General features: G+C 32.7%; 1 protein-coding gene across 5 annotated transcripts in view; it reads right to left on the bottom strand.

The window, feature by feature from the left end:
- Positions 1 to 2,396: 2,396 nt before the first annotated feature.
- The window catches only part of LOC109805308 (uncharacterized), a 49,471-nt gene continuing 25,526 nt past the window's right edge, over positions 2,397 to 26,341 (bottom strand). For 4 of the 5 annotated variants that reach the window (XM_083070251.1, XM_083070253.1, XM_083070252.1 and 1 more), the window contains 14 exons: positions 24,578 to 25,279; positions 23,603 to 24,475; positions 18,263 to 18,997; positions 17,333 to 18,163; positions 13,412 to 14,131; positions 12,453 to 13,313; positions 11,071 to 11,805; positions 10,135 to 10,977; positions 8,267 to 9,037; positions 7,316 to 8,164; positions 5,570 to 6,325; positions 4,567 to 5,468; positions 4,238 to 4,352; positions 2,397 to 2,839 (listed from right to left, as the gene is read on the bottom strand). In XM_083070251.1, coding sequence (XP_082926377.1) covers positions 4,596 to 5,468; positions 5,570 to 6,325; positions 7,316 to 8,164; positions 8,267 to 9,037; positions 10,135 to 10,977; positions 11,071 to 11,805; positions 12,453 to 13,313; positions 13,412 to 14,131; positions 17,333 to 18,163; positions 18,263 to 18,997; positions 23,603 to 24,475; positions 24,578 to 25,279 — 9,549 coding nt within the window. In that variant the 3' untranslated portion in view covers positions 2,397 to 2,839; positions 4,238 to 4,352; positions 4,567 to 4,595. The remainder of the gene's footprint in view (positions 2,840 to 4,237; positions 4,353 to 4,566; positions 5,469 to 5,569; positions 6,326 to 7,315; positions 8,165 to 8,266; positions 9,038 to 10,134; positions 10,978 to 11,070; positions 11,806 to 12,452; positions 13,314 to 13,411; positions 14,132 to 17,332; positions 18,164 to 18,262; positions 18,998 to 23,602; positions 24,476 to 24,577; positions 25,280 to 26,341) is intronic. The other variant, XM_029271878.2, reaches the window with a different exon arrangement.

Genomic DNA, 26,341 nt, shown 5'->3' with positions numbered 1-26,341 from the left:
TTTTATATTTTAATAAATAATATAAACAAATAAAACAATTATATTAGTTCATTGTCCTTAATGAACTTTATTTTGTGTGATCAAATTAAATTAACCAATTAGACTATTAAATTAGACATTATTGACTTAAAGGATTGAGGTCGGTATTGACCTATCAAGAGATAATGAAAACTCTTTTATTACAAGAATATTATTGTCTCCGGTATATTGAATCACTCACAAAACTCATTTTTTTCTCCTCATCTAATGAAAGACTAAAGACTATTAAATCTATGTATTTGTGTTCATAATGTATAAAGATTCCGCAATAATTATTGAAGAACACTTAGATTAGGAATCGATAATGAATCCAAGTAATTATCATATTCTTAATAATCATGAAATGTTGTAGACCCTAAAACTTTTGGTGTAGGGATGTAAACATATGAATTTTTGGCTTCTGCATAAATAACAAAGAATAATTATTAGATGTTGTTCTTATCGTAAGTTCGCTGTTATTATTAAGATTACCACATCTAAGGTATTGTCCGTTTTGTTACTTGTTGGACCATCACGAATTTGTCTTTTAAAAGGCACCTCGGTAGATTAAGAGAGAGTGTGTTTATATAAATTACCTTTAGCCTCGACTCCTAAACAATGTGAGATTTTTTAGATATACCGGAACAAGGCCCCCAATCGATATTAAGGGGTAAGAGTGGCCTAGACCCTCCTTTTAACGTCAAGGGATGAACAAGAGAGCCGGGTTGATCTTGGTAAGAACAGGTGTCATTTATTGTTGTACATTCATTCTTGTTTCATAATTCTTTGGCATTTCCGGTTTAATGAAGTAGTGGATATGAACCCTAAACCCTAAACAATATATAAACCTTGTTGACCATCATGGATTTCAAACAACAAAAACGGAATAATAGGCACTTATATCCTGAATTAGTAAATAACAGAATGAAAAGGAGTGCAGCAACGCCCGTTTCCTATTAGCTTTTTATTTTTGTACCATGGATTCTGATTCTTCTTGCAATTATTGATTTGAAATCGGATTTAGGAAAAGAAAATTGCAAGTAAAATGGCATTTTTCACGTCGTTATGGTCTGAAACCATTCTGTTGCATCATTTAATTGTGTTGCGAAACAATATTTTAGACCTTGAATTAAAGATACAACGTATGAGCTCTATTTATAGAGTTCATTAGAGTTAAGTGTTCTTAAAAAACTAATACCCACTAATTAATATTTCTTACAAACAACTTTTGATGGATAGGATTTCTAGAAGTTTAATTAGTTATCTGACTGATTGACAAAGAAACAATCTTTTCCTCATTCCTTTTAGTTTGTCTTTTCTCTTAGTCCTAGACACAATCCCGGTATTCTCATTTTTTTATCTTGCTTTCTTTCTGCAATTTTTTCTACTGATAGGTGGTGTTCCTAGATTTTGGGAAAAAGAGATGATGCCGGTACTGATATCCAAAGTGTTTCATAAGACAAAAGTTAGAGATCTCCACTATCAAAGTCCAACAATTACTTGATATATAGATATACAGTCAATTTCATTCACAAAAGACATTCAAAATAAGGTGGATTTTAACGCGAGGAAGGTAACAAGTTCATGCTGACTAGTCTAAAAATATTATATCCTTTAGAAAAACCACACAAAATTAAGGAAAAATAGTAGTGAACAACAATCACTACTAAGAAAATCAGTGTATTATGAAGCATAAAAGGAGAACACAAAAGAATAGTAACCCCCACTGTTCAGAGCAACGCTCCTTTAGAGGCACAAATGCTCTCTGCCCATAACCAATTTCAACCTCTCCAAAATTCCCCTCTTCCCATCCGGACCCCTTTAACAGAATTCTCTTCACAACCCAAAACCTACTACTCTCTCTGCCACCTCAGCACTCCTTTTATTATTTCTTCTGGAGTAAACCCTCCAAATTGTGGGCCTCGAGTCCACATTTGGTGTTCTAACATTATCTTAATTGCTCCTTACACTTTTTACATTTTAATAGGTAAGTTTTTAGGAGTTGAACATTTACAGTTTACACTTTGTTCCCGTCTACAGACAGTAGACAAGAAGTAAACTGCATATTGGAAGAGGTTGTTAAAAATGCTCCTATGCAAGGAGTTCTATCTCTATGCTACCATTGCCAATTGCTCCAACCTCCCTCTCCTTGTCATATATCACCACATCAAGGAGTCTAAACGACTGACACTAACATATCTTAAGGTAATACTGTTGAAGTTTATATATGAAGCACTCTTTATATAATTTAAAAGCCATATGCCACTGGTTGATTTACAGGACAACTTTATTCACTAAACACTCCTTTTACAACTTAAAATCCGTAATTTAAAAACATTGTTTATGTCAACATTATTTCAAGGACATACACATGGAAATACACGTCAACACTATTCATGAAACACCTTATAACTTAAAAACCATATACACAACATCCGTAGAGGTGCATGCCAAGTTGCCATCTTTCTGCATGGAGCATCCTTCTCTAGAAATACATTCATGTCAATTTTATTTGTAGAAAACTCTTCAACAACTTAATTTAAAACAATGCATACCTCTTTCAGCAATACAGGTCAAATATCTTCTTATAATTTAAATACCACACACACACCTGCTCCTGGATTAAAAAGGGACCATTTTATGCATAAAACACCCATGTATAACTTAAGAACCATTCGGATTTCATGTTTCCTACAGGTATATAGGAAAAGTTTATTCATGAACACCGCCCTTCAACAGAAAAGAAAAGACCTCAATTTGTTGATAGTTGTTGTCAATGATGCTATCATTGCCTTCTTTGAGTTCCCCTGATTCCCAGAACCTTGAAATTTTTTAGAAAAACAATTTCGTTAGATTGTAGCTGAAAGTAAAACAATTGATGAGTACAGCGGGTGGAACCCCAAATTTGGTAAGTAAAAGAGTCACAACATTTAAACCATAGTGTAAGGCTTGAGATTGAGAAAATGTGACATTATCAACTTTCGGCATTTTCATGGTGTTTTAGCTAACCTCATTTTATAATTCTAATTCTGACAATTATGACTTTTCTAGCCATGACATATTTTTCAACATTTTATAAACAAAGACTTCTATTGATGATTAGGGATAAGAATAGGTCAGACTTTAAATAAGGGTATATGATCTGACCTCTTTAAAATCTGGTATGTCCTGTTTAATAAAAAAGTCAAATTTAGATTTTTTAAAAAAACTTATTTATTTTAAAAGGCTAAACTTAAGCTAATAAAAAAGTCTATTAAGCATGGTAGACCAGACTATTTATCTATGTAATATAATAACAAATTAATATACAAATATTATTTGAATAAGATTACTCTCTTTCATCGTAGCTTGTGCATAGTCAGTGAGTGTACATGGATGTACATGAGTTGTTTCTTTAACATAAAATAATTTCATCTATTATCTCTTTGTGATATTGTATATGTACCCGATATCACATAAATCACCTCATGTAAAATGAATTTTTTTTAGTTTGTAAATTTTTATCATAACTATTTTAGTTTCTTAACACTAGTAGGTTATTTAAAATATACCAAATTAGATATAGAAAATATTTAAAATATTTTTTTATAGAGTTATTTTTTTTCATTATAAATTTATAGACTTACATTTACGGCCTTTATGAATGTATGCCAACTTATATAACTAGGCATGCATTGTCCCTCTAATAGAAAATATTCACTTTTCTCCTCTTTGTAACATTATATATATTTCAAAATTTAAATTTTAATAATATTGAGTAAACTATATTTTATTATTCAAGTTCAAAATAAATTTGTTGGCTTTTTAAAAATTAAGTTTATTAGCCTAATTAACATTATTAATATAAATAAGTTTTTAAATAGGTTAATAGGTCAAATCAAATTTTTAAAAGGTTATACCAGACTTTAAAAGGGTCAGATTTATAAATAAATAAAAAAAGCTTGAGATAGATAATAGGTCCGTCGTAGACTTTAATTTTGTAGAATATGTTCCATCTATATATTCAAAGTCTAACTTGACCTGATCTATTATCATCCTTATCGATAATACTGACCGCAAAAGATATACATTCCATATGAGACAAAACTTGTCTGAACATTTTTTTTTTCTTCTCAATTTCTCAAAATACATTTGTCAATGTTATCATTTATTATGTTCAGATCCGTGTTTTCATTAGATGAAACTTGAAACTGCAAGAAGTTAAAGAAAACAAACTTACTAACATTCCATGTCCTCTGCTCTGTTGTGCTCGATAAATAGAAGAAAGCTAGTTTTCAAGTGTGTACCATGAGCGAATGCAATGACAGTAAGGTTCTCTCACTAAACATAATTTCCTGAAGCAAATAATTAACATAAGTTAGGTGATTAGAGATGACCAAAACATAGTGGGGTAAAATATATATTGATTTAACAATCCCAAATCTTCATTTATGTAGTAGAAGACAAAGAAAGAAACGTTATTATGATGAAGGCCTTCTCACTCACTAGAAGTTGATTAACATATATTAATTGCATGCCCTTGAGAAATTGCTTATCATATATACTTACAAACAAGTCAAGGGAATTTGTCACCAAACTTAGGCTGCCACCTCCTCCAACTGTTGAATGATCACAGAATTTATACCACCTTCCCAATGGACTCCATCAATTGTCACCATCAATTCTGCAGGCACTTTGTCACCATGATGGAAAATTGTCATGTTGTAGCATTTGGTGAACTCCACTTTCTTCAAGGATGGGAAATTCAAAGTGGAACTCCCCGTGTAAAAGCTTTCAAATTTTGGTAAAGAGCAGAGAGTTAAAATCTCAAGCTTGGCGAATCTCATCTCATTTTCATATTTATCTTCACCTTTTCCTTCATGTTCATCTTCATGTCCCCATTTAGCTACTATTTCTTTCATTGATCCACATTTCTCAACCCTGATCTCCTCAAGGTTCATCAAGTTTTTGGCTGCGGAAGATGAAAATAAATATTGCAAGTTGGGACAATTGGAGATAGACACTTTTGTCAGACAAGAGAAAGACACTTTACAAGTAGAATGTGCTAATTTTGTCAAATGAAGACATCTGTCAACATTCAATTCCTGGATCTTCTCGCAGATTGTGTTTAACCATGAAGAGTCCTCTAACCCAATGGACTGGAGCATGGATACCTTGTGCAGTGTCAATATTTTTAACTCTCCAAGCATCCTTTCCTCACCAATTTTGGGGTTTTGATCAAGGAATATCTCAGGGCTATAGCAATTGTTTAAACTCATTTCAATTAAATTGGATGCCCTTTGGAGTATTTCAATGGGCAACACACCCTTCTCATTCTCATTAGCACCAAAGAGGAGGGAAATATGCTTTAAATCTTTGAGGCCTTCAGTAGATTGCTCTGACATAAACCTTAAGCTTAATGCCGAAATGTGTTTCCAATCAAGTTCTAATTCTTTCAGGTTGGAAATGACCTAACAAGTAAAGGCAAAACAAATAGGATGCAAATGATTGCCGACTAGAAGATGAAAAGAGAAAAAAAGTTTAAGTTCTGATTCTATGATGCTTTGCTTACCTTTAGATTTGAGATAAAAGGCTGTCTGTTAATTGAAGTACTTGAACCTTCACCCTCACCCATGGAATGTACACTTTGAAATAGCTCCAGCTCATGACAATCTGACACATGTAAGTTGTTTAAGGCAGGGCATTCCAAAGTGAATGTTTGAGGGTAAAAATAAGTGACTAGTGGTAAGTCACGAAGATCCAACTTCTCTAAACGAGGGAACACAAACATTTCTGCAACAATTGCTGCTGTTTCTTCTTGCTTTTCAACAATTGCTTGTAATTTATGACAAGATTCTATTTTGAGTTTCTCAAGTTTCTCAAGAGTTTTTGCCAGGGAAGAAGGAAATAATGTTTGCAGGATTTTACAATCACTAACAATAACCTCTTTCAGATTTCGAAAGCTGAAAACTCTTTGACTATTCTCTCCCCAAACACGTTTCAGCTCAGATAGCCCTTTTAAAGTCAATTTTTTCAACTGGGTTGTTGTTTCCATACTCTCAGTGTCATTCATATCAAAAATCACCTCAACTTTGTTGCTGTCCCGCACTTCCAATTCTGTTAAGTTCTTTAAAAGAGGAAGAATAGCTGACGGAATTGCATATGGTAGAATGCAGTTGTCCAGCTTCAATTCTCTCAAATTGCACAACCATTCGTTTTGTTTCCCAATGGAAACATTACCATTTTCGTCTACTTGTACATCAAAAAACTCCTCATCAACGGCTTCAAAAAAGAACTCCTCGCTCTCTTCCACTGCTTTAAAAAACTCCTGTATGTAATATATAATTACATCATTAGATATCTATCATATCCATTGCTTGCTTTGGGTCAATGTGTCTGTCTGTAAAACAATGTTGCACAATATCTACGATTCTTTTTGTTTTAGCATCTTCAAATTGAAAGGAAAAACTAGACCAAGTAATTAAATGGATTCAAGATCATGATCGTCAAGCATTTGTCTTTTACTCATAAAGACTACAACTGGGGTCTATTACACGGTTTAAAGAAGAAATTATTTTTGGAAATTTTAATTAAAAGTAACAGTTCAAAATATTATAAAAACAACTTTTGTTTTAAATTTAAAACTTATTATGCATTTTATTTTAAAAATCACTTTTAAATTCTAAATAAGAAGAAAATGAAGTGAAAGCAAGTTTTAAAAAGAAACTATACGGATATTTATAATTTTTAAAGTAAAAAAGAGATGTAACTAATAAGCCAATTTTCTAATATGACCTACACGATATTTTATAGAATAAACGAGTTAATTTTTTGGTTACATGTACAGTAGAACAGAATATATTCTTGCAGTGCAAAAACAAAACGTTTTTTTTATAAATAAAATTAAACCCAACTGAACCACTTTATAAAAATGGTTTGTTTTAAATTGAATCACACCGAAACATTTTGATAAAGTAGTTTGGTTTGGATTTTTTTCAAAACAGTTCATATTTTTTTCGATTCAATTCAGTTTGGTTTGATAATACTTCCCATGATCATGTATAATTTGGTTTTTTGAAAAACCAAACCAAACCAGTTTCCTAAAGTGGTGCAGTTTGAATTTTGTTTTCAAACAATTTGGATTTTTTTGATCGGCTTGATTCAGGTCCAAAGTGGCTTGATTTGGTTTGAATTTTTATACGCCTATAAATAAATGAGTTGAAAGGCTAGTAGATTGAGTATTGTAAATAAATTGTTGAAGACATTGAATTCACCTAATCCATTTAATCTTTTGATTTAAATGAAGCTCTTATCTTACCTGCCGTTGCAACATCCCTTTTATAGTGGCATTAAGATCTTGGTGGAAGAGCAAATCTTGTTTTGGGTCCGAGGACATCTGAATTCCTAGAAACGATTCTGCATATATGAGTCCTTGGGAGAAAGTCTTGATATTGGGGCATTCCCTTATATGCACTAATATCAAAGACGATAATTCCAGAGTGTCACTGCCCGAGTAAAAACATGTAAGACTCTGTAAAGAATGTAGAACAATTTTGTTGAGTCGCTCAAATTTAATTGCTTCTGAAGTTGCATCTCCAACTTTAGCCACTATTTCTTTCACTGATTCACATTCCTCAATAGTGATCTCCTCAAGGTTCACCAACTCTTTGGCTGCTGAAGATGTAAACAAATACTGCAAGTCGGGACAGTTGGAGATAGACACTTTTTTGAGCCAAGAGAAAGCCGCTGTAGAGGTAGAATGTACTAATGTTGTCAAATGAGGACAACTGATGACATTTAATTCGCGGATCTTCTCACAAATTGTGTTTAACCATGATGAGTCCTCTGACTTGATGGCCTGCAGCTCAGACACTTTACTCAGTTTCAATACTCTTAACTGTTCAAGTATTCCGTCCTCACCAATTTTGTGGTTTTGAGCAAGGAATATCTCGGGGCTATTGCAAGTGTTTATGCTCATTTCAATTAAATTGGGTGCCTTTTGGAGTATTTCAATAGGAAGCACAGGCTTCTCATTATCAGCATCAAAGGACAGGTCAATATGCTTTAAATCTTCGAGACCTTCTATGAATTGCTCTGACTCAAACCTTAATTTTAATGCCAAAACGTGTTTCCAATCAAGTGTCAATTCTTTCAGATTGGAAATGACCTAACAATTAAAGGAAAAACAAATAAGACAGAAAGGACTGTTAATTAAAAGATGAAAAGAGAAAAGTTGAGAGTAGTGGGGATTCCAGAATGCTTTGCTTACCGTTAGATTTGAAATAAGAGGCTGTCTGTTAATAGGAGTAATCCTACTTTCACCCTCAGCCTTTAGATGTGCACTTTGAAATAACTCCAGCTCATGACAATCCGACACATGTAATTTGTTTAAGGCAGGGCATTCCAGAGTGAATGTTAGAGGGTAAAAGTATGTGACCTGTGGCAAGTGACAAAGATTCAACTTCTCTAAACGAGGGAACACAAACTTCTCCATTACGTTTGCTGCCGTTCCTTTTTCCTCTTCAACAATTGCTTGCAGTTTATGACAAGATTCTATTTCAAGTTTCTCAAGCTTTTCTAGATTTTTTGCGAGGGAAGCAGGAAATAAAGTTTGAAGGATTTTACATTCACTAACAACCACCTCTTGCAGATTTCGAAAGATGAGAACTCGTTGATTATTCTTTCCCCACACATGTGTGAGCTCTGCTAGCCCTTTCAAAGTCAATTTCTTCAACTGGACTTCCGATATCTCAGTGTCACTCAAGTCAAAAATTACCTCTACTTTGTTGCTATCCCGCACTTCCAATTCTTTTAAGTTCTTTAAAAGAGAAAGAATAACAGATGGAATTGCACATTGTAGAATGCACTTGTCCAGCTTCAATTCTCTCAAATTGCGCAACCATTTGTTTTGACTACCAACGGCAACATTACCATGCCTGTCTGCTTGTAGATCAAAAAGATCCTCGTCCTGGTCAGAGTAGAACTCCTCCTCCTGGTCAGAAAGGAACTCTTCAACTTCATTCACTGCTTCAAAAAACTCCTGTAAACATAACAATTAGTATATCATCAGATATAACATATCCATTTCTTGCTTTGGGTCACTGCATCTGCCTTTAAACAATGTTACACATTTGCAATGCTTTTTGATTTAGCATCTTTTAATTGAAAGAAAAACTATACCAAGTAATTAAATGAATTAGATTTGAATCCAAGTTGCAATTTTGATTGTCAATCATTTATCTTTTTTTCATTAAAAAAACTAGCTGGGGTCTATTACACTGTTTAAAGAAAAAAAAATCAGAAATTTTAGCTTGAAGGTAATGAATAAATGATCATTTTATTCTTTAAATTTAGAAGATGACATATTAATCTCTAAAACTAAGAAAATGTCAAATAGATACCTAGAAGTGGAAATTAACAATCACATTAGTTTAAAACTAAAAGGCAAAAAGTGTGACTACAATGATAATGTTAATATATATTTAAGGACCAAAATGATAGTATTTAAATTTATAGGCTTATTTAACATTTTCTTAGTTTCAAGAACACTCGTCACTTTTAGGAATCAATGTAACTTTTTACTCTAAAAGTTCAAAATATTATAAAAACAACTGTTCTTTTAAATTTGAAACTTTTTCATTTTAATTTAAAGGAAATGATGACTACACACTGTTCATAAATAATAATAAAAAAAAGAGTGCTATATTATCTTCTTAAATTGGAAATTTAATTAATAAATTATATATTATTTTTCAAACAAAAACTACACAATCAATTCATAAGTTAGACTTGAAAACGCAAATAAAAAAAATACAAAGTCAGGAAAAGTTATAATACTATAGACCAAAGGAATGTGAAAGTTGTGTTTGTTGATTAGTCGGACCACAAAGACAAAGGCCGAGACAGAATCAAAGGGAAAAAGGAATTGATGGTGCTAAATGTTAGTCTAATGACATGGAAAAAATAAGACAGATGTTACTACATCACGGGACAACAGTAAAAACAGTACATTTGGTACTGTTAATAAGTTTTGTCCTAAAAAATAACACATTATATATTGTGGTTAATGACTAAATGATAATTTAGACGTATTATTTATTTATATTTTTCATTGTTTAATTTAAATGAAGTTCTTACCCGTCGTTGCAACATCCCTTTTATAGTGGTGTTAAGATCTTTGTAGAAGAGTAAATCTTGTTTTGGATCCGATGACATCTGAATTCCCTGAAATGATTCTGCATATATGACTCCTTTGGAGAAAATCTTCATATTGGGGCATTTCCTTATATGCACTGTTATCAAAGACGATAATTGCAAAGTGTCACTGCCCGAGGAAAACCATATTAGACTTGGTAAAGAATGTAGAACAATGTTGTTAAGCCGCTCAAATTTAACGACTTCTGAAATAACATCTAGCTCTTTAGCCACAATTTCTTTCAGTGATTCACATTCTTCAACTTTTATCTCCTCAAGCATCATCAGTTTTTTGGCTGCTGAAGATGTAAATAAATACTGCAATTTGGGACAGTTGGAGATAGACACTTTTTTTAGACAAGAGAAAGACATTGTCAGTACCAACGTTGTCAAATGAAGACATCTTACAACATTTAATTCCTGGAGCTTCTCATATATTGTGTTTAACCATGATGAGTCCTCTGACTCGATGGACCGGAACATGGATACATTGCATAGTGTCAATATTTTTAACTGTCCAAGCATCCCATCCCCACAAGTTTTGGGCTTTTGAGCAAGGAATATCTTGGAACTATAGCAATTGTTTATACTCATTTCAATTAAATTGGGTGCCTTTCCGAGTATTTCCATGGGCCACATAGGCTTCTCATTCTCATTAGCATCAAAGAGCAGGGCAATATGCTTTAAATCTTTGAGGCCTTCAGGAAACTGCTCTGATCCAAATCTCAGCTTTAATGCTGAAATGTGTTTCCAATCAAGTTCCAATTCTTTTAGGTTGGAAATCACCTAACAATTAAAGGCAAAACAAATAGGATAGTAAGGACTGTGAATTTGAAGATGACAAAGAGAAAACACTTATGCAAATTATATGTTGAATACCTTTAGATTTGAGATAAGAGGTTGTCTGTTAATTGAAGTACTCATACCTTCACCCTCAACCATGGAATGTTCACATTGAAATAACTCCAGCTCATGACAATCCAACACATGTAAGTTGTTTAAGGCAGGGCATTCCAGAGTGAATGTTAGAGGGTAAAAGTAAGTGACCTGTGGCAAGTGACAAAGATTCAACTTCTCTAAATGAGGGAACACAAACTTTTCGATTGCATTTGTTGCTTTGCCATCTTCTTTTTCAACAATTGCTTGCAATTTATGACAAGATTGTATTTCAAGTTTCTCAAGCTTCTCAAGATTTTTTGCCAGAGAAGCAGGAAATAAAGTTTTCAGATTTTTACAATCACTAACAACAACCTCTTGCAGATTTGGAAACATGAGAACTCCTTCTCTATTCTTTCCCCAAACATGTATCAGCTCGGATAGCCCTTTTAAAGTCAATTTTTTCATTTGGGATGGTGTTTCCATAATCTCAGTGTCATTCATATCAAAAATTACCTCTACTTTGTCACTGTATCGCACTTCCAACTCTTTTAAGTTTTTTAAAAGTGGAAGAATAACAGACGGAATCGCACATGGTAGAATGCACTGGGCCAGGTTCAAAGCTCTCAAATTGCGCAACCATTTGTTTTGTAGACCAATGGCAATATTACCCTGCCTGTCTGTTTGTAGCTCAAAATTTCGAGGAGAACATGTTTTGACCAAGGCATCAAAAAACTCCTGTAAATATTATAATTAGTATATCATCTAATATATTGTCATGTATATCCATTAATTGCTGTCTCTGCCTGATTTCGTCTGCCTATAAACAATGACTTTACTAATGGATAATGCTTTTTATTTGAAAATCTTTAAATTGAAAGGAAAAAATAAAGCAAGCGATATAATAAAGTTGAATACAAGTTGCAGATCATGACTGATATATATCTTTTATTTCATATAATATTGAATGAACTAATCTAATCTAATAAAAAGGAGAACTGTTAACAACTTATAATATATATAAATATCAGAGTAAATGGATCCCTTCATATATATATATATATATATATAATCAATGAGGTAAATAGAGGAGAGATAACAATAAGAGTGAAAATGATAAATACAAGAAGTAATTAATGTGACGGTAAAAAAAACAAAAAGGGAAATGGAAATAAGATGAAAAAAAAAAGTATATTGATATTTATAATTTTAAAGTAGAAACTTATGTGACTAATAAGCTAATTTTCCCTATATGATATTCATGGAATAAATGAGTTGTGAATACTAATATATATATATATATATATATATATATATTGCCAAGGACACTAGATTCATGTAATGGTAATATATTTAGTTATTTTTTAATGAAATGAAGTTCTTACCTGTCGTTGCAAGATCACTTTTATAGTGCCATTAAGATCTTGGTGGAAGAGCAAATCTTGTTTTGGATCATCTGACAACATCTGAATTCCTCGAAACAATCTTGTATATATGACTCCATAAGAGAAGATCTTCATATTGCGGCATTCTCCTATACGCACTGTTGTCAAAGATGGTAATTGCAGAGTGTCACTGCCCGAGTAAAAACATATCAGACTTGGTAAAGAATATAGAGCAATGGTGTTGAGTCGCTCAAATTTAATGGTTGTAGAAGTTGCATCTCCCTCTTTAGCCACTATTTCTTTCACTAATTCACATTCCTCGACTGTGATCTCCTCAAGGTTCATCAACATTTTGGCTACTGCAGATGTAAATAAATACTGCAATTTGTGACATTTGTATATAGACATTTTTCTCATACAAGAGAAAGACACTGTGGAAGAAGAATGTACTAATGTTGTCAAATGAGGACAACTGACAACATTTAATTCATGGATATTCTCAAAGATTGTGATTCTCCCGGATGAGTACTCTGACTTGATGGACTGGAGCTCGGATACTTCACATAGTTTCAGTTTTTGTAACTGTCTAAGCATCCAATGACCAATTGCAATTGTAACGACATTTGCCGAAAGGAATATCTCAGGACTACTGCAGTTGTTTATACTCATTTCCATTAAATTGGGTGCCTTTCTGAGTAATTCAACGGGCAACATAGGCTTCTCATTCTTAACAACACCAAGGCACAGGGTAATTTCATTTAAATATTTGAGATCTGTCATAAATTGCCCTGACTTAAATCTTAAGTTTAATGCCAAAATGTGTATCCAATCTAGTTGCAATTCTTTCAGGTTGGAAATGACCTAACAATTAAAGGAAAAACAAATAGCATATGAAGGCCAGTGAATTAGAAGATGAAAAGAAAAAAAAAGTTTGAGAATGCAGATTCTATGATGTTTACCTTCACATTTGAGAAAAGTGGCTGTCTGTTAATTGAAGTACTCGAACCTTCACCCTCAGCCTTTAGATGTGCACATTGAAATAACTCCAGCTCATGGCAATCCAACACAGACAAGCTATTTAAGGCAGGGCATTCTAGAGTGAACATTTGAGGGTAAAAGTATGTGACCTGTGGCAAGTGACAAAGATTCAACTTCTCTAAACGAGGGAAGACAAACTTTTCTGTTATGTTTGTTGTTGTGCCTTCTTCATCTTCAACAATTGCTTGCAATTTATGACAAGATTCTATTTCCAGTTTCTCAAGCCTCTCAAGATTTTTTGCCAAGGAAGCAGGAAATAAGGTTTGCAGGTTTTTACAATCACTAACAAAAACCTCTTGTAGATTTGGAAACATGAGACCTTTACTATTCTTTCCCCAAACATGTGTTAGATCTGATAGCCCTTTTAAAGTCAATTTCTTCATTGGAGATGCTGTTTTCATTATCTCAGTGTCATTCATATTAAAAATAACCTCTACTTTGTCGCTGTCAAGCACTTCCAATTCTTTTAAGTTCTTTAAAAGTGGAAGAATAACAGACGGAATTGCACATGGTAGAATGCACTTGGACAGGTTCAAAGTTCTCAATTTGCCCAACCATTTATTTTGTAGAACAATGGCAACATTACCATGGCTGTCTGCTTGTAGCTCATAATTCCAACGAAAACATGCATCAAAAAACTCCTGTAAATATTACAATTAGTATATCAGCAGATATAACAACATTGCTTGCTGTTTGTGACCATGTCTGCTTGTAAACAGTTTTGTAAATTTACAAGAAAAAAGCTACAAACATATTTTCTGACATTTTTTTTAATATACTTATTTTATTATTGATTGAAATCTATTGTTAGCAATCCTTAATTTTAGATGCTTTTCCTTTCATTGCATCTTTAAATTGAAAGCAAAAACTACACTTAAGGATAAAATGGATTAGAGTTCAATCTATGTTACAAATCATGATTGTCAACCATTTATCTTCCATTTCATAAAAAAACTGGTGTCTATACACCGATTCAAGAAAACATTACTCTCTCCATTTTTTATTCATAGTCGTTTTGTCAGAATTTGTCATTTTTTTTTCATTGTCATTTTACTAAAATCAATGACTTATTAATTTTTTTTCCTCATTTTTACCCTTGATAATTAATGTATGTTTAGTGAACAATGTGTCTATTTATTTTTAATGTCTACCTACTTTTTCTCCAATCACCTATGTGAATTTAATGTTGCATTTAAAAGGGCAATATGTTTCCAACGAAATACTATTAAAAAAATAGAGGGTAGAATAGGAAAGTAAGTAATATATATTTTTGAAAACTAAAATATCAATCATTTTCTTAAGTCTCGTGCAAAACCTTAAACGACTATGAATAAAAAACGGAGGGAGTATCTCATAAAATTTAACTTGAGAATAACTTATAAAAAATATTATTCTCTTTTGGAAAAATGTTGGAAAGTGAACTTGTTATATTAAAATTAATAAAAAAAAGAGCTATTTTAATTAAAAATACTATCAGTTAAAATATTTTTATATTGATAAAAAAAAAATTACGAATGTATTACTTTTAAAGTAATTTTATTACAAGTCAAAAAAATTATAGTAATTCATGAATACATGACAATATAATTTTTTTTACACTGTCAATAGTGCATTCTAATTAAATTCTTTTTATTTGTGTAATTATATTGAAAACAATAAGAGAGAAAAAATGTGAGAATATACAAAATAAAAAATGTTGAGATGGATGAGTGGCCATTCATGATTAGAGAATACATAACAAAAAATTAGTAAAGGTGGTTTAGACATGTGCAAAGGTGTACGATATCAATAAGGAAAGTACATTACTTGACTTTTAGGTCACTAGAAAAGGGTAGAGGAAGACCAAAAAGAATATTAAAAGAAATAGTTGAGAGAAATCTCATAATTATATTTTTTTTTTTACATGAGGAGAAATCTGAATAATTAAAAAATGTCTTTGGGAATTTGGTATTTAATCTAAGTATAATGTTGCTGTGCAATTCATGTAGCTAAATTCACATAGTAGAAAGAAATTTCTATTGTTGTTTTGTAAATTTCTAGTAACACTTACAGAATTAATCAAAGGGTCATATTTTATAGATTTGATTGAGTATTGTTGCTTAGGAATGTAGTTTTTCTATATTAATGGAAATATGACAGTATTTGACACAAATTTGTAGCTTTTAGTTACTTTGGAAAACACGGAGTCACATACTAATTAAAAAAAATCACAAAGAAAAAGGAGAAAGTAAATATCATTTAAAAAAATAGACCAACAAAAACAATTCTATATAAAGAAAAAATGCAACCATTTTTTGCTAAAGAAAAATAATTCTTGTAAAAGAAACAATTTTACATTGTCTTTTTCTAAATAGAAAATTTGATAAGAAAAAGATAAAATATATACATATACTGATATATATATATATATATATATATATATATATATATATTCCAAAATAGTGCCTTCGAATTGCTATATTTGATTCTACACTTTTAACTGCAGAAAAAAAAAAAGAAGAAGATAATACTGTGCAAAATCGTCGTTAGAGATTTTTATTAGCATATTTAGTCTGTTAATATATTATTGAAAATGCTAAAAAAAAAACTCAATTAAATTAATTGTACATATTGTTGAAATATGTGGGAAGAATTCTGCAGGATAGCTATAGGTTGTCAACTATGGTCTTTAATTAATTTTTAAGTTGTCAATCTCCATTTCTTAATAAGTTGACAGTATGCTTAAGAAAACGTTGCATGCTTTAGCAATTTATCTATAACGTTTCAATAAAATGCGCAATAAAAGCTCTAGTAATATTTACATAGTATTTTATTATATTTATTTTGAACTACATTGGTATAGTTTAATGTATTCAAATATTAATGAATATCAGAGTTATACTTGTTTATACTTTTATCATACCAATTAAACTCGAATACTAATTATACTAAACAACAATTTTGCTTAAGTATCCCAACCTACATTTTTGTTTTAGGTGGTCTACCATTTCTTTAATATTTTCAACTATTCAAACACTATAAGTTGATATATAATGTGCTTAAAGAAAACATATTATACAGATAAAAAAAACATATTACATGCTGGAGGGACCTATAACTTTCTAATAAAATATGAAATCAAAGCTATAGTATATATAAAATTAGGTAATATTTGACTCATGTTGAGTGAAATAGGCTTTTTAGAATAAACTTTAAAATATTTTTCAAAGAGGAAAAATTTTAAAAAGAGCTTTAAGAAACTTAGTTTTAGGAATTTTTAGCTTCTACTTTTCCATATTTTTTTATTCAAGATAATTTCAAAATACTACACTACTAACAAGTTTTAACTTTAAAAATACCAAACAATTCAAACATTTTATTTAAGTTATAATTTTTAAGAAAATTTTAAACTCCCAAAGAAGTCATATAAAATACTACTTCCTCGTTCTATTGTGTTTGACAATATAAATATTTGCACCATTATTAGAAATGCAAATAATATTTTAGATTTCATAAAAAGGAATTATGTAATTTTCTAATATACCTTTATCTTGCATATTAATTAGATTCTCTCTCATCTATGCTCTTTTTATATTTTTCCACTCCACAATAAATAGTTGAGGAAAGTAAGAGAAAATATATTTAATGTTTTATTCGAATTGTAAAAGGACAATCAAAATGGAACAATTTTTATGAATTGTAATGATGGGTTGGCTAACTATTCATTTAATGAGCACGTAACTAAATTTGAAACATAAAATTTGATGCTTGAATAAATTTGAAAATTGAATGACCTAATATAGTCTAATAAAAAAGTGTCTGATTAACAAATAATATCAATTGTATTAAAATGAAGTTCTTACCTGTCGTTGCAACATCACTTTTATGGTGGCATTAAGATCTTGGTGGAAGAGCAAATCTTGTTTAGCAACCCATGACATTTGAATTCCCTTGAACGATTCTGCAAATATGATTCCTTGGGAGAAAATCTTCATCTTAGGGCATTTACTTATATGTACTGTTTTCAAAGATGATAATTGAAGTGTGTCTCTGCCCGAGTAAAAACATATCAGACTTGGTAAAGAATGTAGAACAATGGATTTGAGTCGCTCAAATTTAATGGCTTCTGAAGTTGCACCTCCTTTAGCCACTATTTCTTTCACTGAATCACATTCCTCGACTGTAATTTCCTCAAGGTTTATTAACAATTTTGCTGCTGAAGATGTGAATAAATACTGCAATATATGACAGTTGGATATAGATATTTTTTTCAGACAAGAGAAAGACACTGTAGAAGTAGAATGTACCAATGTCGTCAGGTGAGGACATCTGACAACATTTAATTCCTGGATCTTCTCACAGATTGTGTTTCTCCATGATGAGTCCTCTGGCTTGATGGACTGCAGTTTGGATACTTCACATAGTTTCAATATTCTCAACTGCCCTATATTGAGGTTTGCAGCTAGGAATATCTCAGGACTATTGCAATTGTTTATACCCATTTCAATTAAATTGGGTGCCTTTTGGAGTATTTCATTGGGCAACATAGGCTTCTCATTCTCATCAGCACCAACATACATGGAAAATTCGTTTAAATATTTGAGGCCTTTCATAAATCGCCCTGACCTAAACCTTAAGCTTAATGCTGAAATGTGTTTCCAATCAAGTCTCAATTCTTTAAGGTTGGAAATGACCTAACAAATTAAGGCAACACAAACAGGATAGAAAGGAATGTCAATTAAAAGATGAAAACAGAAAAGTTGAGAGTGCAGATATTATGAAGCTTTGTTTACCTTTAGATTTGAGATAAGAGGCCGTCTGTCAATTGAAGTACCCATACCTTTACCCTCACCTGAGGGATGAGCACTTTGAAATAACTCCAACTTATGGCAATCCAACACAGATAATTTATTTAAGGTAGGGCATTCCAGAGTGAATGTTTGTGGGTAGAAGTAACTGACGCGTGGCAAGTCACAAAGATCCAACACCTCTAAACGAGGAAAAACAAATTTTTCTGTTACATCTTCTGTTGTGCCTTCTTCCTTTTCAACAATTTCTTGCAATTTGTGACAATGTCCTATTTCAAGTTTCTCAAGTTTCTCAAGATTTTTTGCCAGCAAAGCAGGAAATAAAGTTTGCAAGTTTTTACAATCACTAACAACGACCTCTTGCAGATTCCGAAATATGAGAACTGCTTGACTATTTTTTCCCCAAACATGTGTCAGCTCCGATAGCCCTTTTAATGTCAATTTCTTCATTTGAGATGCTGTTTCCATGATCTCAATGTCATTCATATTAAAAATTACTTCTACCTTGTCGCTATCATGCACTTCCAATTCTTTTAAGTTTTTTAAATGAGGAAGAATAGGAGATGGAATTGCATATGGTAGAATACAGTTGTCCAGCTTCAAAGTTACCAAATGGCGCAACCATTTGTTTTGTAGACCAACAGCAACATTACCATGCCTGTCTGCTTGTAGCTCAAGATTCCCACGAAAACGTGTCTCAACTAAGGCTTCAAAAAACTCCTGTAAATATTACAATTAGTATATCATAAGATATGTTGGCCTGTTTGTTTAAGTTTAAAAAAATGTGATTTTATAACAAGTGATTTATTTTTATGAAAATTTATATAAGCAGAAGTTGTTTTGTGTTTGGTTACAATTATTAAAAGTACTTGTTTAAAATTTTATGCCTCTCAAGCAACTATTTTTTATTTTTCTGCTTCTGATTATTATAAAAGTTTTTACCCCAACATTTATAAAAGGCTTAAATATGTTTAAACTACATCGAATTAGCTCGATTTTTAGATTACTACTTTTTAAATTTTTTTTTCTTTAAATTACCTGATTAATATTTTTTTTCAATTTAGTATCTGACGTTAGTCTCCTCTGTTAAATGATGTCATGGCAAACGGACTGCCACGTCATCACATAACAGTGTATGCCATATCAATACACATCTCCATCTCATTCTCCACATAATTTTCCACATCAGACTTGAAATTAAAAAAAATTAAAAAATTGTTTCGCGTTGGAAATTTACGAACCGGCCTCCCCTCGTCGCCGCCCCACCTCTCATTCCTAGTATCAACACTTTTCATCGTCACAACACTTTCCTCTCGCACCACCCCATCACACAAACACACCACTCTTCTCAATGTCACCTCCTCCCTCCACCAAGCCCACCAAATCCTCACCTCCACCCCAAACCTTCTAGAACAATCCACACCGGCTTCGACATCAACTGGCTCCGGTGCAAGCCCTGCTCCGACTGCTACCCAGTGACTCAGTCACTGCACAGTTAATCAAAAACCAGAAATTAAACACATTCTATTACATCAAACTCACCGGATTCAGCGTCGGCGCGGGGAAGCCATCTTCGTCCCACCAGAGACTTTCGACGTTGACCAGTCCGGTGTCGGCGGCGTCATCGTTGATTCCGGCACCGCCATCACGCGGCTAAGGACCCAGGCCTATGAGGTCATTTGCGACGCGTTTCGGAGGATGACGCAGAACTTGCGTTCCGCCGAGGGAGTGGCGCTGTTTGACATGTGCTACGACATGTCATCGCTTCCGTGCGTGTGCCGACGGTGGTGTTTCACTTGATGGAGTTATTTTATGATATTTGTCTGAGGGGATATTTTATGATGATTGTTTTATAAGGTTATTACACAAACATACTCCACAATGATGAGATATTGTCCGCTTTGGGCCTTAGCCCTCACGGTTTTGCTTTTGGTCTTAGCCCTCACGGTTTTGCTTTTGGTCATCACCCAAAAGGCCTCTCGATCATTGAAGTATGTTTGTATTATATAAGTTATTATTTCTTGTTTTATTTTATCGATGTGGGACTTGTCTCTGATGGGGTTATTTTTATGATACTTGTCTGAAGGGATATTTTATGAAAGTTATTTTTATAAGGTTATTACACAAACATACCCCACAATGATGAGGTATTGTCCGCTTTGGGCCTTAGCCCTCACGGTTTTAATTTTTGGTCATTACCCAAAAGGTCTTTCGATCATTGAAGTATGTTTGTATTATATAAGTTATTATTTCTTGTTTTTATTTTATCAATGTGGGACTTGTTTGTATCCCAGCAATCCTCCCCTCAAATAAGGGACCTAACCTTTCATGCAACGTATAGCACATTATATGTTATGAGTTTTTATGGGGGTTATTGGTTGTCACCAAATCCAACCTGCCAGTGGTTATTTTAATGATATTTGTCTGAGGGGATATTTTATGAAAGTTATTTTTATAAGGTTATTACACAAACATACTCCACAATGATGAGATATTGTCCGCATTGGGCCTTAGCCCTCACGGTTTTGCTTTTTGGTCATTACCCAAAAGGTCTCTCGATCATTGAAGTATGTTTGTATTATATAAGTTATTATTTCTTGTTTTTATTTTATCGATGTGAGACTTGTTTGTATCCCAACATCACTTTGGCGGTGGGCAGACGTGGACTTTGCCGGCGAAGAAATATGAACCCTTCTATTTAGGGTTTGTGTGATGCGGTCGAAGGGAAGGGAGGTGGGGCGGCGACAAGGGGAGGCCGGTTCGTAAATTTCCAACGCGAAACAAATTTCTTTTTTTTTTTTTAATTTCAAGTCTGACGTGGAAAATTACATGGAGAATGAGATGGAGATGTGTACTGACATGGCATACATTGTTGGTGATGACGTGGCACGTCATCATTTAACAGAGGAGACTAACGTCAGGTACTAAATTGAAAAAAAAATATTATTCAGGTAATTTAAACAAAAAAAATTTAAAAAGCGGTAATCTGAAAATCAAGCTAATTCGAGGTAGTTTAAACATATTTAAGCCTTTATAAAATTTCAATAAGTGCTTTTTTTTATTAAAAAAAATGATTTTTTAAGAAAAAAAAAGTTGTACAAAAAAGTTCTGTCTCTCTCCTAGATAAAAAGGCCCTGGTAAGGCTTTGAAACACAAAAAAGGGGTTGAACCATACCACACACATGCTCATGTTTTTATAGTAAAGGAAGGAAGAAGGATTTAGAGAAGAAAGGGTAGGGACAAAAATAGAGAAAAAAGGAAGAGAAAGACAAGAAGGCCAAGAAATCCCACCCAAGGGTTCATTTTCCTGCATTGCTCGAGGTGAGTGCATCCCCTTCTTGTCTTCTCCAATCCCTATGTTCTTATGTCATGTTCTTCTTTTAATTACGTGTGTTGTTGTATGCACCACTCATGGTTAGGATTTTGTGGTGATCTTTGAAATACTTGAATGATTGATGAGTTTAAAATGAGGAATTGGTCGGTTAGAAATGTAGAGAAGAGATCTTTGAACACCATTGAGTGAATCGGTGGTTTGGGAGCCATGAAGGCTCCTAGAATCAAATATTTGAGTTTTGTGTTCTGTTGTTCATCACTTCGTGCTAAGTGAAACTCTGTTGCACTAAGCGCAAGCCCTTCTGAGCCAAATACATGATGAAATGTGTTGTGGCGTTAAAGGACATTGTAATGGAGCTAAGCACAAAACCTCTGGAGATTGAGGTTTGATGCTCTGTGTGATGGCACTAAACAAAAAAGTTTTATCGCAAAGCTTCGATCCTCTAGAACCAGATGTTTGGCGTGCAATGTAATGGGTTCTAAGCATTGACCAACCCCAAGTGTCCTTTAATTATTTATGATAATCTTAGTTCTGTGAATTTGGCTCATAATCCTAAGCTACATGCAAGAACAAAGCACATGGAGCTTGATGTTTTATTTGTTTGAGAGAAAGTTGTTGCTAAACAACTTGTTCAATATATCCCGCTCCTAGGACAAGATCATTGGGACGATATTCTTACTAAGCCTTTGTAACCTACTAGATTTTCTTTTCTATGTAACAAACTCAATGTGCCAGAGCTCCCTTTGGTTTCTCACCCTCCTTGAGTTTGCAAGGGGTGTCTGAGTGTATAACTCCTTTCTGTATTTTGTTTTGTTTAACTATAGGTAGTTTACTCTTGTTAAGTTGTAATGGCTTTAAGTTATTGTTTGTAACTAACCTATAACCAAGCCCCTATATAAATACTATTTGTACACAAAGGCTTGGCATCTTTTCTACATTTCTCTCATTTCTTAATAAATATTTTGTTTCTTTCTCTCTACATATCCAAAGTGTTCTTTTTAAAAATAATATAAACAAAACAAATATTAGGCCAAATTTATTACCTTCATATTTCTGCAAAAATTTTGTGATGATTGGTTGATTTTGATTATCTACTTGTTTACATAGTATTTGGTTGGAGAGAAATGGAGGGGAGAGGAGAATTTTTATAAAGTTTTTTTGTTTGGTTCAACTTTTAGGAAAGGAAGGACGCAAAATCCTCTCATCTAATTTTAGCTCCCCTCCAATATTAGGGAGATTTTGAGAGCTGACCTAAAATGTATTTCCTTATTTTTAAATTCAAAACTTAAAAGGTACAAAAGTAAATTAATTTTTAAAATCTTCCCCCTCCCTTTATAAACCAAACAAGAAAATAGTAACTTCTCCTTCCTTCCATGTAAATTCCTCCGTTCCCCTCCTTTGAACCTAACATAACTTCTAACCCCTTCCCTCCCCTTCCTTCCATTGAAGCAGACAAACTAATGAGAAAGTTAAAAAAATTGATATATTGAACGACCAAATCTAATCAAATAAAAAGGCGAATGTTAACAATTAAAATATGTATAGCAATTATAATATTTTTTATATAAAAAATAGTAAAAGTAAAAATCAGATGTGACTAATAAGCTAATTTGCTAACATGACCTAAATTATATTTATAGAATAACTGAGTTGTATATGCAAATAGATTTGGAATAAATAATAAATTGTTGATGGCATTAAATTTACGAAATGCAAATTTTTTTTTTTTATTAGTCAGAAGGAAAATGCCAATATATATAGAAATTAATTAATCAGAAATTAATAAGCATTCACTTGTGTACAGGTTCTTCTATGATTAATTAATCAGAAATTATTTTGTATGGTTATAATTTTTATAAAATTAACAAGATTATTATATATTATATATATATATATATAATTTGTAATTAAATGATGTGATAATCTTTTATTATGTTCGTGCATATATTATTTATTCATATTTAATCATTTGATTTAAAAGGAGCTCTTACCAGTCGTTGTGCCATCCCTTTTATAGTGGCGTTAAGACTTTGGTGTAAGAGTGAATCCTGTTTTGGATCTGACGACAGCTGAATTCTTCCAAACGATTCTGCATTTATGACTCCTTTGGAGAAACTCTTCATATTCTGGCATTGCCATATATGCACTTTTTTCAAAGAGGATAATTGCAGTGTGACACTGCCCGAGTAAAAGTAAACCAGGCTTGGTAAAGAATGTAGAACAACGGTATGAAGTCGCTCAAATTTAATGACTGAAGTTGCATCTTCCTCGTTGGCCACTATATCTTCCTCGTTGGCCACTATATCTCTCACTGATTCACATTTCCTCACTGTGATCTTCTCAAGGTTCATTAACTTTTTTGCTGCCGAAGATGTAAATAAATACTGCAATTTGGGACAGTTGGATATAGATATTTTTTTCAAACAAGAGAAAGACACCGTAGAAGTAGCATCTACTAATGTTGTCATATGAGGACATTGTAAAACTTTTAATTTGTGGAGCTTCTCACAGATTATGTTTAACAATGACTCATTCTCTGACTTGTCCTCTGACTCGTCCTCTGATTCGATGGATGGGAGCTTCCACACATCATTGAGTGTCAATATTGTGAACTGTCCAAGGATTGCATCCTCACCAATTTTGGGGTTATTGCAATAATCCATAGTCATTTCTGTTAAATTTGGTGCCTTCTGGAGTATTTCAATGGGCAACGTAGGCATCTCATTCTCATCAGTGTCAAAGAACGACATGGCAATATGCTTTAAGTCTTTGAGTTCTTCTGTAAATTGCTCTGACTCAAACCTTGAGCTTAATGCCAAAATGTGTTTCCAATCAAGTCTCAATTCTTTCAGGTTGAAAATAACCTAATAATTAAGGGCAAAACAAATAGGATAGGAAAGGACTATGAATTAGAAGGTGAAAAAACAAAAGAAGTTGAGAGTGCAATTCTATGATGCTTTGCTTACCCTTAGATTTGAAATAAGAGGTTGTCTATTAATTGAAGTACTCCTACCTTCACCCTCAGCCTTTAGATGTGCACTTTGAAATAGCTCCAGCTCATGACAATCCAACACATATAAGCTATTTAAGGCAGGGCATTTGAGAGTGAATGTTTGAGGGTAAAAGTAAGTGAGTTGTGGCAAGTGACAAAGCTTCAAATTCTCTAAACGAGGGAACACAAACTTTTCTGTTACATTTGTTGTTGTGCCTTCTTCCTTATCAACAATTTCTTGAAATTTGTGACAAGATTCTATTTCAAGTTTCTCAAGCTTCTCAAGATTTTTTGCCAGGTAAGCAGGAAATAAAGTCTGCAGGTTTTTACAATCACTTACAACGACTTCTTGCAGGTTTTGAAAGATGAGAACTCCTTCTCTATTTTTTTGCCACACACGCGTTAGTTTTGGTAGCCCTCGTAAAGTCAATTTCTTCAACTGGGATGTTGTTCCCTTAATCTCAGTGTCTTCTTTCATGTAAAATATTACCTCTACTTTGGGGCTAGCCCGCACTTCCAATTCTTTCAAGTTGTTTAAAAGTGGAAGAATGGCATATGGAACTACAAATGATAGCATACACTTTTCCAGCTTCAAAGTTACAACTTTACTAGGCCAGTCTGCTTGGATATAAAGATTATCAGAAAAACACTTGTAGTCCAATTCTTCAAAAAACTCCTGCAAATATTACAATAAACTTATCATCAGAAATGCCATATCCATTGCTTGCTCTTTGGGATACGCAACAAATAACAAATTTGGAATAATACACCAGGTAATAAAATGGATTAAGTTGAATCTAAGCTGCAAACCATGATTGTCATTCATTTATCTTTGATTTCATTGATACTTGGATAAGTTACATGGGTATGAGCAGTACTTATTATTTTAGAAATGTGGATATGAAATGACTTCTTTTTTTTTTTTTAAATTCGGAAGTCTATTTTTAACATAAGTCATGGATTAATATTTGGTGTCAAATTTCATGCTAACAGATAATATCATTTCTTCATTTTAAGTCATAAGGCTGAAAAGGTTAATTCTGCTTCACACCTCCAATTGGGTTTGAAAGAAGAAAGGTTTCTGCTGTAAGATGTTGACCAAGTCACCTCCCTTGACTCTTTGTATTATGTACTACCCAAGGTTTTAAATTGCAGTTCACAGCTGCAACGTAAAGGATTTAAGATCCCTCGCAACTGCATTACAACCACAATTTAGAACCATGGCACTACTACCCAATAAATAGAATGAATTTGTCCACATTGTTGTTGATCTGGAGGTCTCCAATGATTTATGGTCAATCGTACTATAAGAAAGGAAAGGAAATGAAACCTTCTAGTTTCTAATTTAATTCAATTTTAAAACAAATGAACTGAAACATATTTGATTATATCTATGATTTGCTCGCATCACTATGAAATCATTTTTTTTTCATTTTAAAAGTGAAAGCTTAAAGTTTATAATGTGAAACAACATAAAACAGAGCATATTAAAAATGGGAACACAGATTTATCGAGTATGCGGCCATTTTAATAGTTTTCCTTAAAAAATTGCATTAGAAAAAAAAAAATATTGACCAAAAATCATACCTTTTAAGCACACCTGACCAGATACATTGTGAACATTCCTAGCTATAATTGGAGAAAAAAATAGAAAAGTGGTTTAGGAAAAAATTATTACCCTGCATTGTCAGTGGTGTTTATAAAAGGAGATGCATCAAAGGCCATCTAGAATTCTCAA

Source organism: Cajanus cajan, chromosome 3 (assembly GCF_000230855.2).
Source record: "Cajanus cajan strain Asha chromosome 3, NIPB_CcT2T_4, whole genome shotgun sequence".
Lineage (NCBI taxonomy): Eukaryota > Viridiplantae > Streptophyta > Magnoliopsida > Fabales > Fabaceae > Cajanus > Cajanus cajan.
Note: the sequence above shows the minus strand (reverse complement) of the source record. Positions and strands in the feature narration are given on the sequence as shown.